The 14,080-nt window shown below is 43.4% G+C and overlaps 1 protein-coding gene across 2 annotated transcripts in view; it reads left to right on the forward strand.

Annotated features, from left to right (window-relative positions):
* The window catches only part of kcnh5a (potassium voltage-gated channel, subfamily H (eag-related), member 5a), a 65,997-nt gene that overhangs the window by 30,665 nt on the left and 21,252 nt on the right, over positions 1-14,080 (forward strand). For both annotated transcript variants that reach the window (XM_077016902.1, XM_077016903.1), the window contains 2 exons: positions 9,398-9,597; positions 12,579-12,831. In XM_077016902.1, the coding sequence (XP_076873017.1) occupies positions 9,398-9,597; positions 12,579-12,831 (453 nt within the window). The remainder of the gene's footprint in view (positions 1-9,397; positions 9,598-12,578; positions 12,832-14,080) is intronic.

Raw genomic sequence — 14,080 nt, forward strand, 5'->3', positions numbered from 1 at the left:
ACCATACAACAGCCATCTTATACCAAGCGTTGTACTACATATTGTTGATGTTCTATTTTTGGCTTTTGTTTACCCTGTAAGGTATTAAGTAAGCTGTTTGTTTACATTTTTTACCTTTTAGCTAATGTCTTCATTTTCATTCACACCATCAGTCATTTACTGATTTTATTGAAGTGATATAAGAAATATAGAATTCTCAACCCTGACTAAAGGTCCATTGCCCCTGTTGTGTTGAGTTACTTAAAAGTGAGACTGTCCATGAGGAAATAAGCACTGGAAGTAAGACACAGAAGGACGTGCAACGAATTCCCTGCCAGTAGAGAGAAGAGAGGCTGACCCCTGAATGTCTGCAGGCTCTATTGTAATTACTGTACTCGGGTCTGGCCGGTCAGGCTTTTTCTGGAGCAGTCTCAGTCCAATTCACTAGCAACTACAACCTTTGGGTCACCGGAGACAACTGTGGAAGGAAGTTACATTAAGGTAGTGGTGGACCGTCCGGTGAGTACAGCAACGTTAGGGGGGTGTCAGGTTCCCTGGGTGAGGTTGTAAAGTGCAAATCATTGTTTAAGAGTGTTATTACATTTACAGATAAGGTCTTGCACTAAGGGGTGAAAATGGTGACTTGCGTAGGATAAATGCAGAAAAGAAAAAACAAAATATTGCGTTTAGATGAACACGTATGTGTTGTGAATGGTGCTTATCCCCTGATCTTTAATCTAATCCTTTGAAATAGATCGGTGTGCTGAACATCTCCTTTTATTAACATCACCTCTGTTAAGTGTGTGTTAACCTGCTGAATATGCTTTACTGTCATAGCACTACCACTGCAGAGCCAGATGGGGGCGCTGGGTCTCACAAAGACTAAGATTCCACCTCAATTAAAACACATCTGGAGGCGGCGTGAGTCTGTCCGCCGAGTCAGTGTGTGGTGGTACGTGTATGAATGTGTATGTTTGGGATAAGAGCGTTTAACATGCTGAAATGGAGCAAAGTACAGTGACTCTGCAAAAAGTTGTCTCTTTAGAAGAATCTGTCAGAGCGACGTTGGGTTAGTAAGGAGTGGTGAGAACTCTGGCTCATTTGCCTGCAGTGTGGCTCCTGAGCGCTGTGCTGCTTCTTCTGCAGCTGGGGGAAGTTTGGGAGGACCAGGGACTTTCTCGCTTTCAAGCATTATTCTTTCATCATTTGTCTTGGATCAATAAAATGAAAGGAGCGGTTTTGTAAAACCATCTTAAACACCAAATAGTGATGTTACCCCGAGCTCATGTTACCTCATGCTCTTTCATGGATTCTTCAAATCCCATCAGAAACAGGTTTTTCAACCCGAACGCGGAGAAAGCCGAGGCGCTGCCGTTGGAGTTGGAGCGAGTGAGAAGATCCTCACGTGTTTTTCGTTGCTGCTTTCAGTGCAACCAATTAAAGAAAGGTCTTTGCTCGGGGTTGGAGCATGATCTCAGTGCCCTCTCAGCAACCAATTAAGAGGCTGCATGCTGACCTCGTGGGGTTTACTCCACCCTGCTCCACAAGGAACAGCACTTGTGCTCACCTGCTTCATGGTAATTCATCTGTGCTAGTTTCTTCACTGCGCCATGCTGTAGTAGCCAAAGCAGCAAATGCTAATGAAAAGAATATCAACTCAAGCAAGTCGATTAGCATTTCACCTTTGTGAATTCAAAGAGTTTTGTATACTCTCTTTATGGCTGACTTCTTTGATGTCTGTGGGTGTGTTGACTTTGACTGGTGTCTGTCTGGTGTATTTCATTGTGGTTTAAACCCCGACCTTTCAGAGTTACGCTACACCGCTCTAGGTCTTACGTACTGAGAGCCCTTTACAGTGGCATATGTCTTTATTTCTATGAGCTTTTCCCCAAAAATCAATATAATGGACTTCAGAAGTGACAACATGTTTTCTTTATTTTTATAAAACTTTTTTTCTTAATTTTTCTGGAATTCATGTTTGTGTATTTCAGTACGTGTTTGCACATTTAAGAACATACGCTGTGGATCTGTGGATTCTCCTGGGTTAGAGTTACGGATCCCCTGATGATGATTAATGGATTAATGGATTAAGGGGAGTGGGAGGGATCTCCCCTTGCACATGATGGGTGGACTGAATGCCCTAATGTTCCTAATATTCCTCTGCAGAATATATGGGAACCTCTCAGTTGTTCTTCACACATCTTGTATTTATTAACACGTTTATTTCTTGCTATAACTGTGAGTTGAAAGATGTTTACACGCACACAGCCTCCCAGACGTTTGGCCAAGACATTTCTGACGTGTCGCATTTATTACTCTCACTCTGGAAATAAGAGCATATTATATTTGAGTCTTCTGACAAGAAATATATTCAAACATGAACACCCATCTAAGGTGTAATTTCACAAACCACCATTTGCGTGTCCTCTTTCCTGTGTCATCCACAGGAAGTGATCCACAGGAAGTGATCCATTGGAAGTGTGCATTCGGCTATAATGTCTGTAGGTAGATGTGATATGATGACAGTACTGCACCTGTTTTGTTTCTCTTTCTCTCACTAGGTCATACTCTTGTCCATCTTCTATCATGAGAAGATAGGCTGAGGCAAAGCTGGGTGTGTATGTAGCCACTTTGCACAATTTTCACACCTCAGCCAGCCATGCTGGAGGAACGTGGCAGAGACTAAGAGCTCTCAGCCAGATGCCTCGTGTGTTTGTACACGGTGATTAGATCGCACTGGGCTTAAAAATGAGATGCATCAGCAAGCCGTAGTGTGGATTCTTTGGTGTGTGTGTGTGTGCGTGGGCATATGTGTGTGCGGGCATGTGCGTGTGTGTGCATGCTTGTGTGTGCGCGTGTGTGTGTTTTGCCCTTGCTTGTGTATAAATGTGTTACTGGTTGATTATTTAGAAACAACAAGTACATGTAGCAACTACTGACTAATAGTGTTAGTAGGAGACACTATGTTAAGTTTGACATGCAGTGACTCAAAATATGAAACTTCTACTGCCACAAATGCAATCACAAGTCAGCTTAGAGGGTGGAGTACTGGGATATGTAGTTTTATTTACTTTTTGTCAGAAATAGGTATAAAGAAATAACTTTTTGTCACTCAAAAATAGAGTGATTTAAACAATTGTGGCAATTTAGCAAGAAATTATTTGTACAACAGAGGGTCATTCAGAACATTTGAGCGTGTGTGTGTGTGTGAGAGAGAGAGAGAGATAGAGAGAAGGCAGTGGAGGTGTATTTTAAGTTCTCTCATTCAGGACCATACTTAGGAAATGCTGTGTCATCACTTGTATCTGTATTCAGGCCCAAATCCTTCCTGTCTCTCCCAATCACCTCTACTGCAGTCGTTGCAGCTGAAGTCCTCAAACGAATCACCAAAGGAATAGCCCTGAATTCTAATTGACTCAGTGTTTCTGGGATATGTGCACTGTGCTCTGTGGAAAAGTCCTATGTCTTGACAAACACTGATAATCTATCTGTCTAGCAAATCACAGCCATGCAGGGCACAGCAGAAGATGGGGGCAGGGCGTCAAAGAGTGATTCATGTGTGTTTGGTAAATGGCTCCCCAGTGGACAATTAGACGGTTGTAGCACACCTACAGCATAGGCCATAGGAATCCAGCTTTTACCATAACCAATTAGTAATAATGTCAAGCATGCCTTGTTTAGAATTCTCTAACCTTAAACAGCAGCACGGAACCTCTTCTGTTGACACTATGGAATTAATCTAAAATATATCTGAAGAAACAGATTCTTCCTTTAGTATTTATAATCGTTAAGACAGTTATTAAAACATATGGTCATGTTTCACTGTGACTGCTAAGCACTTAGCTAGCTAGCTAACACCACTTGCTTCATGGATTTATTTTGAGTGATGAACTATGTGGGCATTAGGAAGGACTTTCTGCTGACAGACAGCCAGATGCCTCTACATTCCAGCTGAAGTCAGATATTTCCAATAAGCAGACTTCTTGTGGAACTCATCTGGTATCTCAGCTACTTGGGGAGGGCTCTCTTAGCTCAGGTAAGTGGCGGAGGTGTGCAGCTGTCTTGAGATTTCACACCGTGTACATGGTGTATGTTTCACAAGCTCAGCAGCAGCTCAGGAGAGTAATGCTCTTAACTGGCGTGTGTGGCACTGGGATTTCGACCACACTAGAGTGGCATGTGTGCACCCTCTAAATCAACTTCGGCTTCTGTTCCACTTTCATGCTTTTCTTCGTCCTCATGGTCCACGCTTCCTTGCGGCGAGTCTTTGCCTTACTAATCTGGCCATTACGGTGGTGGTGGGGGGGGGGGATGTGGTGCGCCACATGGCTGCTTCGCTCTCTGTGGGGATCCGTCCCGGCATGGGGGGGCCAGGCCACAGCTCTCCGGCTACACACACCAGTGACTCAGTCTGTTGAATATTTCATGGCAGCTTGGGCAGCAAATATATTACAAGAGCTCCACTTTGTAGAGGTTATAATATCGTTACTCGTAATGTCAGTGTCGTTGTCATCGCGGCTGTCTATTATTCACCCATCTCGACGGGTCTGGAGGTTTCTTTCTGAGCAGCTCTATTGCAGGTACTCAAAGTCAAGAGTGTGTGGTTGAGAGGTTCTACGTTGTTATCTCTCAAACCTTTTCTTTGGACTTTGGAACCAGGGCCATGTTAGTCACTGTTTAATAAGCATTTACTTGCTTTCTTTATGTTGCTCAATGAAGAAACATCATTAAGGTGTTAATAGAGGGGAACAGACTGTGAAATATCTGAATGGCTATTCACTTCTGTAGGCCACTTAAAGAGCCGTTCCGGTCCGAAGCCACTTACTCTCATATCAGGCCGCATGTGAAACGCCTCACATGTTATTTCCATTACCGTCCCATAAAAAGGCGTCAAATTGGTTACTAACTTGACCTAATGAGAAAATGTCTGGTTCACTGAAAAAGAGATGGCATTTATGCAGGGGACAGTGTCTGCTCCTCCATGTCTGTCGATCGATGCCTCAGCCAGCACTCGGGAGGAGATGAAGCCTCCTGCTTTTGAGAAAAGACCACCCACAAACTTGACTTCACTCAATTCAAACAAGTCATGTGGAGTTTTCATGGACTTGATGCTGCAGGAGCGAGAATTCGAGCCCGGAGCATCATCCCTGTAATGATTATCAGCTGACACAACCGACAATGAACACACAAACATCTGTGACTCTGGAATTTGGGTTCTGTTGGAAATCTATGAAACAGCTGCAGCTTTTAAATCCAGCTAAACCCTGATCTTCACTTGTGAGCAATCACTCCGGGGGGCGGGTGATCGGAGGGTTGGGAGGTCGCTGCAGGGTGTGCTCTGCTGTCTCCGGAGACACTCCCCACTGCTCCACCCTGCTCCCCACTGCTCCACCCTGCTCCCCACTGCTCCACCCTGCTCCCCACTGCTCCACCCTGCTCCACCCTGCTCCCCACTGCTCCACCCTGCTCCACCCTGCTCCCCCACTGCTCCATCCTGCTCCCCACTGCTCCACCCTGCTCCCCCACTGCTCCACCCTGCTCCCCACTGCTCCCCCACTGCTCCATCCTTGTCCCTGGGCTCTCTCTCTGCGGTCTGTGGCGATGCAGTGGTCTCGGTGCGTTTGCTGCGCTCAGCTTTCCTGTCCGCTCCACTCCTGAGGCGAGACGCTTGCTGTGTTTGTGTGAGCGCTGGCATGACGGAGAACGCAGCCAGAGTGCAACACCAGCCCTGTTAATTGGCACTAAGCTGAGGGTTAAATCCCACGTTAATGACTCCGCTTATCATATGCATGTGCAGTGATGGTTGACATGATTTATGGAAGGCTTTGTCTACTGTGCCATGGGGTTGTGTGTGTGTGTGTGTGTGTGTGTGTGTGTGTGTGCGTGCGTGCGTGCGCATGCATGAATATCTTACTGGCTGCCAGTGCATGTCCATTTGTGGAGGAAGGTGTATGCTTCCTTACAAGCATGTGTGTATCTTGGCAACGGTATGTTTATGAATGTATTCACATTTGGGTGTATATGGCTGTATTGTGTGTATGTGTGTGTCTGTACTGAGTGCATTCACACTTACAGGGAGGTCTTTTAAATTATGTTTCTGCTGATGGCTCTCTAATGCCACCTCTGTATTCCCTAAACTAATAAAACAATAGAAACAGTTCACACAAATGGGTGAGTTATTGGTTTAGAATTGATCTGCATCATTGCTAAATGGTGAAGTCTTACCTAGAAATTACAGGCCGCATAAAAGAAAAAGCTATTACCGTTACTCAGCACACACACCCGCTGAATTAGACATTTCAGTTTCCATGGACAGTAAACATAAATGACCGTGTTTATTAAACTCCTGCTGAACTGATGCTGAGCTGTGGACAGACGAAAAAAGCCCTCTGCTGACTGGACGTTGCACACCATTCTGGAAACATGCCTAGCCACCATATTGATATCAGGCTAGCACAAACCCAAGCCATTGTGACACTTTCAGGTGGTCAGAATACGAGTTCTAGAGGTATAGTCGTTTGGACAATAACAGTGAAGGTTTATTCTGAGTTTAGTAGTCTAATTTAGTCTCTGAGTGAATGGAAAGTTGACATTGGAGGAAGTAGTCTGACTTTAGGCGGCTTAACTGTGTTATCTGCTCTCAACGACTCTCGTCCTACTGCTCTGTGTTTAGACCTAGCTTTCTCTGTGTTTAAACCTAGCTTTCTCTGTGTTTAAACCTAGCTTTCTCTGTGTTTAGACCTAGCTTTCTCTGTGTTTAAACCTAGCTTTCTCTGTGTTTAAACCTAGCTTTCTCTGGGTGCAGACAGAGTTTGTTTGGGTTTTGAACTATGTTCACTGGGTTTAAGCCCTTTTCTTATTCCCTTAGTAAACATAGTGGTAAAACATAACATTAGAGCCCTCTAGAACTATTTTAGTCTGGGTTTGTTCTAGGGATGCAAATTATCGATTAATTCATTAATCGTTAGTTGACTGATCTTATCGATCGACTTTCGATTAATCGATAAGCGGCGTTTTTCACCTGAATTTCAGTGTTTCAATAGGGCTTTTAAAAATATCAGCTAAATATACTGCTCAAAAAAATTAAGGGAACACTAAAATAACACATCCTAGATCTCAATTAATAAAAATCTTTGAAATCAGTTGAAAATCTCTCATTTCTACCTGTTGTCTGTTCCATTTGCACAAGAGCAGTTGAAATTGATTCACAATCAGTGTTGCTTCCTATCTGAACACGAAGTGTGGATGACTTGGAGTTACATTGTGTTGTTTAAGTGTTCCCTTTATTTTTTTGAGCAGTGTAGTTAAAACACTTTGTTCAAAAAGTATATATTATATTATGATAATGATATTATATTATATATTGCTCAAGTAATTATGCATGAGGAAATTTTTATGGTATAACAAAATACATTCATTTTAAAAAAGGAATAAATTAAGGACTGGCTCAGTTCAATTTGAAACATTAAACATTAAAAAAATGTTTAAAAAAAGAAGAAATTAAATAGAGAGCCAAACAGAATATTATTGAGCCCATGTTTGGACAATGTTTCTAGCTTTGTAGTGAACACATGCTGTAACGCGACCGGAGAGTGCCCAAGTCTCCACAACATCATTGAGCTTGTCAGTTAAACTGTCAGCGGTGTGTCTACCCGACATGTTCGTCGTAATCAGCACTGCAGATTTTAGCTGCCAGTTCTCGTCAGTGTAGTGGCACGTCACAGTAATGTAACTTTCTGTTGTTAGAGCCGTCCAACAATCTGTTGTAAGGGCTACAGTAGTAGCAGTAGATAGCTTTGTTTTTAGCTCACTCGTATTTTTTGTAGCGAGCTTCGAAAACGCTCGCCTTCCCAGTGTAGCTGTGATTTTAGGTTGACCAGGTGCACTGGTGATATGCAGGACAGCTGCATGCATGGTGTTCAAATGATAATTGAGTGAGCTAGTGGAACTGTTGTACTTCAATACCGCATTACACACAGAACATTTGACTTCTTTGCCTAAATTAGCAATGTTGAAATTGTAGCGACTACTACTCCTCGCAGCGAATTCCCTAACAGACAGGCACTTGGCCCTTTAAGTGACACTGGGAGAGCGGCGCCTGCACGCGCCAGGGGAGGGGAAGAGAACAGTGCTATTGAGTTGCGTGGAAAATAAAGTTTCCCTCCTTGGGATTTTCTGGATTACGCAGTTTCTGCCTCATTTCCCGAACACGCTTCAAAATGGTCCCACACCGTACGTCTTTTCGCCCGCTTCATTTTGTTTTCCACTCTGGTCTTTCGCGACACGTGTTCACCTCTCGTACGCTCTGTTCAAGTTAATACAGGAGCGCTCTCTAATGATTAATCGTGATTAATACATTTTGATCGAGTAACGTCTTAATCGACAATTAATCGAAAGTCGATTAATCATTTGCATCCCTAGTTTGTTCCCATGGAAACATCATGCAGTACATTGGGAATCGGGAGACTCTGCTGCTATGTGCTGGCAGCCAGCATGTTAAGTGTTTCTTAATCTTTTCTTTGTGTTAGCCGTTTTGTACATGTCTTTGATTGGAAACCATAAAGCCCTGCAATTAATCTCATGAATCATCAATACCTCATAAATTGCATAAATTGTAAATTTGCAGTACATGTCTGATATTCACAGACCTCTTTGTAAAGACCTGTTTGTGATTTCATTGAGTTTTTATTGTAATTATCCAGTGTCTAAAGTCTGTTAACAGTAGCACTATTCCTTGAGGCCAAAGACCAATGTGCTGCTCTAATCATGTGTCTCATTTTAAACTGCAGAGGAAGGTTCAGGGCCTCGGGGGCTCTTACTGGTGAGCGCTCCTCTCAGCTGCATAAATGTACCGTATCTTCCAGTGGGGCAGAGAGAGGTGTCATGGCTGCTTCCTTGTTAAAGAGAAAGAGGCCAATTCTGTCATTGCGAATGCACAGAAATGTACAGAAATGTACCGTCCACACATGGCACATAACACATCTTGGACTCAACCCAGAATAAGAACTTGCTTGATGCACAGCTCTGTCACAATAATATGTGATTGTACTGGATGCAATTTGTGCAATCCTGACACTAGAATAACTGGTGGATCTCGGTGTGTGATTATGTGGGTGTTTGTGGTTGCTCGTGAGTGCTGGCCAGAAGTAGAACTCCCTCTGTCACTTCACCATCACTGGCCTACGGCTTTTAGGATGCTCGGGGGGAAGGAATGAGAACTCAGGTACTGGAGCAATGCCCCACAGAGACCGCTAAAGGCAACCGTCTTCTAAGCAGCCTGGGCTTCTTCTACTCCAGCAGGGCCCGGATCTCCCTGTGGACACTTTCACAAACTCACCTCCATCTGGCCTTCGATCCACTCAGTGGCTCTCTGCCTGGCCTTTTAAGACATACCTTCCTTTCCCTGTGTTTCTTGCAGCTCTCCTGTATGCTACCATCTTTGGGAATGTGACCACCATCTTCCAGCAGATGTATACCAACACCAACCGCTACCACGAGATGCTGAACAATGTGCGTGACTTTCTGAAGCTCTACCAGGTGCCCAAAGGTCTCAGCGAGAGAGTGATGGACTACATCGTCTCCACGTGGGCAATGACCAAAGGCATCGACACAGAGAAGGTGAGGAAGATGCTGTCTCCCGCTTTTCATTTCTGTGCTCCTTCCATTTCCGGCAGCTTCCTTAGCGTCTGTTTAAAGAGACACATGTTTTTACAAGATGTATTATTTAGACCTGGTAATTATATCTTTGCTATCTGTCTTTTCTCTTCTCTGAATAGTCTGTGTAATGAGTAGAGATTTAATTACTGGCCTGAGTGTAGAGGCTCTGCATGTATTCATAGCCATATTTAGATTAAAGAATCAGAGGGTGGCAATTTACAGAAATGCATTTGTTAAATTTCTAATGGATTAAAGCCAGATTTTCATTATCAGTCCCAAAGCTCCAGGTTTTCCTTCTAGTAAAGACATGGAGTGAGAAGTTAGAGCCAACGCCCACCCCAGCAGACAGCCACCACGAGGTTGGAAGGAGTAGTGCCCAAAACTAAATTCACCTTATCATTTACCTCAGATTTGACAAGTCACTACTAGCAATGGAAAACAAAGCATTTCAGCTTTTTAGCAGGGGTTTAAACTTGGGCTTGATGCCTTTGGTAACTTCTTATTGTAAATGTGCATGCATCTTCAATTACGAGTGCCAACAAACAAAAAGTTTATTATTTAATATAATTTTTATTATTATGTATATGTATTATTATATTATTATTATGTATTGTATGGAAGTATTTAAAGTATACAGATTCAAAGGGTTAAAAGCAGTGATGGGTTTAAATTCAGTGATGTCTGCATGTGAGTTATTGAGAAAAGTTTGTTCATAGTGTTCATGTAGGGCTGGGCCAACAGATGATGGCATTGTCCATGGTCATTGGCTGACAGTTGTTGAGCCGCCATTTCGGGTGCAGCCTGCCTGTTACAATTCCAATGACATTGATATAATGTAGACAACTTTACTGACAGCTATACTTTTAAATACATCAATAAAATCCCCCAATACAGAACACATTGTGTTGGGGATCCAGGACCAAGGGAGGTTCTCCTGCTGATGAGGCTCAGTTTCTCCTGAGGAGGAAAGTAGACTCAGTATTTTAATTAAGTTCTTGTGAAGTGAGGAAGATGAGAGAGAATCCATTTTCCAATGAGCCTCTATGTCTGTCCCATTGCATCTAATGGACCCATTAGCATGTGAATACCGCCTCTACTCTTTGCGACTTTTTAAATTTTTTTTTTTACGAACCCCTTAATAATGTAACATTAACAATAATGTAACATTAAAGCCACAGCCACCTCAGACGGCCACGCACGCATGCGCTGTTCATACATGTTATTCTTCAATTATCCCAAACGTTCCCAAGGTGTTGGAGCCACACAAATGCAATTAAACGCCATAAACGTGGCAATATAATTTGGATTAATTCACATGAGTGATTACGCATCTGTCACTCTTTGTGATTGGCTGTAAGCCACACAGAGTGGGGTTTTTAGAGAAGATCCCTTGGTTTTATTGCAGATTCTCACAAGAGTCTTGAGATATAATACATTGTTAAAATGGTTGTATTATAGCTCTACCCATAGCTGAAAAATGTCAAAATGTCCTCGGTCCAGATGGGGAATGTAATGATAAGTGATGTAGCCACTAACATGTGGTGATTATGACTGTTATGCCAATTTTTTTGAGTCATTGACAGTCATGTCCCATCAGCCCGTAACACTACAGAACCATCACCTGTCACACAAGCTGGTGAACTGCAGCCAGTCTTTATGTCAATGGCACTGATGAAAATCCAGTGCCTTGTTCAGTCTCCTTCCAGACTTTCTTTCCAGGTCTAGCTGGCTGAGCTCATCATGGGTATCTCAGCGTCTCAGCCAGGGTGATTCGGGAGGTAAATTCCGCAGGGCAGAAGATCGTGGGATCGAGATCTCCAGGGGCAAACAGGAGTAACACTGCTAAAGCCAATCAGTCTTTCAATCCCTCAGTCACCCTTCTACTTATCCACTGCCTTCTCCATAACCGCCAGCGCAAAGCACTTTAGAAGCTCAGTCTCAAACAGTGCAAGGAGTCCCACAGACCACCACGGGGGGAGGGGGGTGGGGGGGCTGGGGGGGGGGGGGGGGGTGCTGGAAGGAATTAAAGGGAAAATTTACTGGACTTCAAATGGGCCACAAGAATGAGTTAAAATCAAAGAGCTTAAAGTAGCACAGGTCTGCAGAGACCTGACTCTGGTGCATTGGATCAATATTGAGAGTCACTGCAAATGCATTCTTCATATGCACTATGTGCAGTGCATCTCATGACATGTTGTGCTTGCTTTTCTTTTGGTGTTGAGGGACAGTTATAAAAGTAGGATGATTGTGCTCTGACATTTAATTAAGCAACAATATTTAGATACTAGATTAGTACCATTCACACATGTAATCATGAAGTTCATTTGTGCTGAGGCACATCTGTTTTTTCCATGCCAACCATTTTCATTTAGTTAATAATGGTAATATTTTATGCATTTGTGGTTTTGTAACAATTTTCTGTTTTGTAAGAGGAGGCAGTGTGCGCGCACACTAGTCCTTCAGGGCTCAGTTAATTTAATTATGACTCTAGACAGCACTGAAATGAAATATTAATGTGTGCTGAGAAACTGACATTTCCAAATACCAACAGCAGCTCAGCAAGTTTGTGTTTGCCCCTTTTCCCTCCCCAGGATGGAGAATAATGAAGTATGCTAAGAGGAGCAACATTTGCTGCCTTCTAGGGCAGGGCTTGTCCTTTACATAAATCCCATTCACAGTGACACCCTCTACACCATATTACTCTGCACTTTTCTGACTGGTGTATATTACAGGCTAGCAATTGCTGAATTGCCTGTTTCTGGGTTGTTACAGCAGCCCTAAGATTGTATTGAGTCAGCTTGAGTGTATATGGCCTGTGCTGTGTTCTGGAACTTACGCAGCACTGATGAACAGCCTCATCCATCCGTAATCGTGTGCATCAACCAACCCATGCGACATGTCAGCACTGTGTGACGGGCCCCTTGCTTTCTCTCCCTGCCCAGGTACTGTCTATCTGCCCTAAAGACATGCGGGCTGACATCTGCGTGCACCTGAACCGCCAGGTGTTTAACGAGCACCCCGCCTTCAGGCTGGCCAGTGACGGATGCCTGCGCTCTCTGGCCGTGGAGTTCCAGACCACGCACTGTGCCCCCGGAGACCTCATCTTTCATGCTGGCGAGAGCGTGGACACGCTCTGCTTCGTGGTGTCTGGATCTCTGGAGGTTATCCAGGATGACGAGGTCATTGCCATTCTAGGTGAGCTGGACTGCCCCCCCCCCCCCCACCGCACCTGGGGTGTGACCAGTGTTCAGTGACGCCGTGACTGTGAATCAGCATATTTATGAAATTGTCACAAATGTTTTTTTGTTTTTTTTTTTCTGCCCCTAGTTCAGAATACACGTTAATTTAGTTTTAACAGCAGAGGAAAATCGTGTTATGTTTCCTTGACTGCTAACAAGATGAAGAATTTTCTTTGTTTATACACAGATTATATTGAAAAATGTAGGGATGTTGTACGCTAGAAGGCTTAAACAAATTCTACTAGATATTATAGTTTGTATTCCATTGTAAGGTAGTGAATAATGTTTACAGAGTGCCATCTATCAGCTAGTGTTGAATGATGAGGTCTCTGACAGTAAGCCCCACCTACCTTGCATTACGTCCCAAGCCAAGTAAAAGTCCACATTAAGCTCTCACTGAATTATGTATAGGGTTTGTTTCCTGGTTCTTCCTGCATAATTATTCTGCTTTAATGGAATTGTTTGAATGCTCCAGCCTTTGCCTGTCATCTTTTTCTCATGCCCATGAAGGATTGTTCAAAGTGCCCAGTGGTGCCAGCTTTGTGCACCTCGACTCTGTTGTCAAAAGCATGAAGACATGTACAAGAGCAGAGTAAAACTGAGGGTGTGTTTCTTCAAACCAGAAGAATCCTAAGCTGATGAATTTCACCAGGGGGCCTGAGGCACAGTGCGAGCTTCTTAAATGGCCTTTTCTTTTGTCTTTGCATCTAAGCATCTAATTTGGTATAATTGTTTTTGTTATGTGTTGTTTGTTAGCAAGAAATCGAGCCTTATTAACTGCATACAATCCTGCAGCTAGGAAGTCGAGAGACTCGTTCAGGTTCAGAAGAGCAAAAACAGAACGAGTTTTCAATATGGTGACAAATGCAAATGCATAAGTCAGACAGAGCATGCACAGGTGCACTACGCATTAACGTGTGAAGCAGTGTTTGATCAGACAGTTATATTAGAATAGGCACTGCTGTCCGATCTTTGAAAGGAGTTGAGTAATGGTGATGTCCTCTTTGCCTCAAAAGTATGATGTGCACTGCACAGGCACGCCTGTTTTTCGCACACTGACATCACATTAGGTCTGATTAGATGCTGCAGAGAGGAACTTAAAGTCTCATTGCTCTGATGTGGTCTAAGATCAGATGCTGTCTTGCTTTAATGATTATGAAATGACATAAGATGGTGGTAATTATCCCTGAGGCATTTTAGTTGAA

Source organism: Brachyhypopomus gauderio, chromosome 9, assembly GCF_052324685.1.
Source record: "Brachyhypopomus gauderio isolate BG-103 chromosome 9, BGAUD_0.2, whole genome shotgun sequence".
NCBI lineage: Eukaryota > Metazoa > Chordata > Actinopteri > Gymnotiformes > Hypopomidae > Brachyhypopomus > Brachyhypopomus gauderio.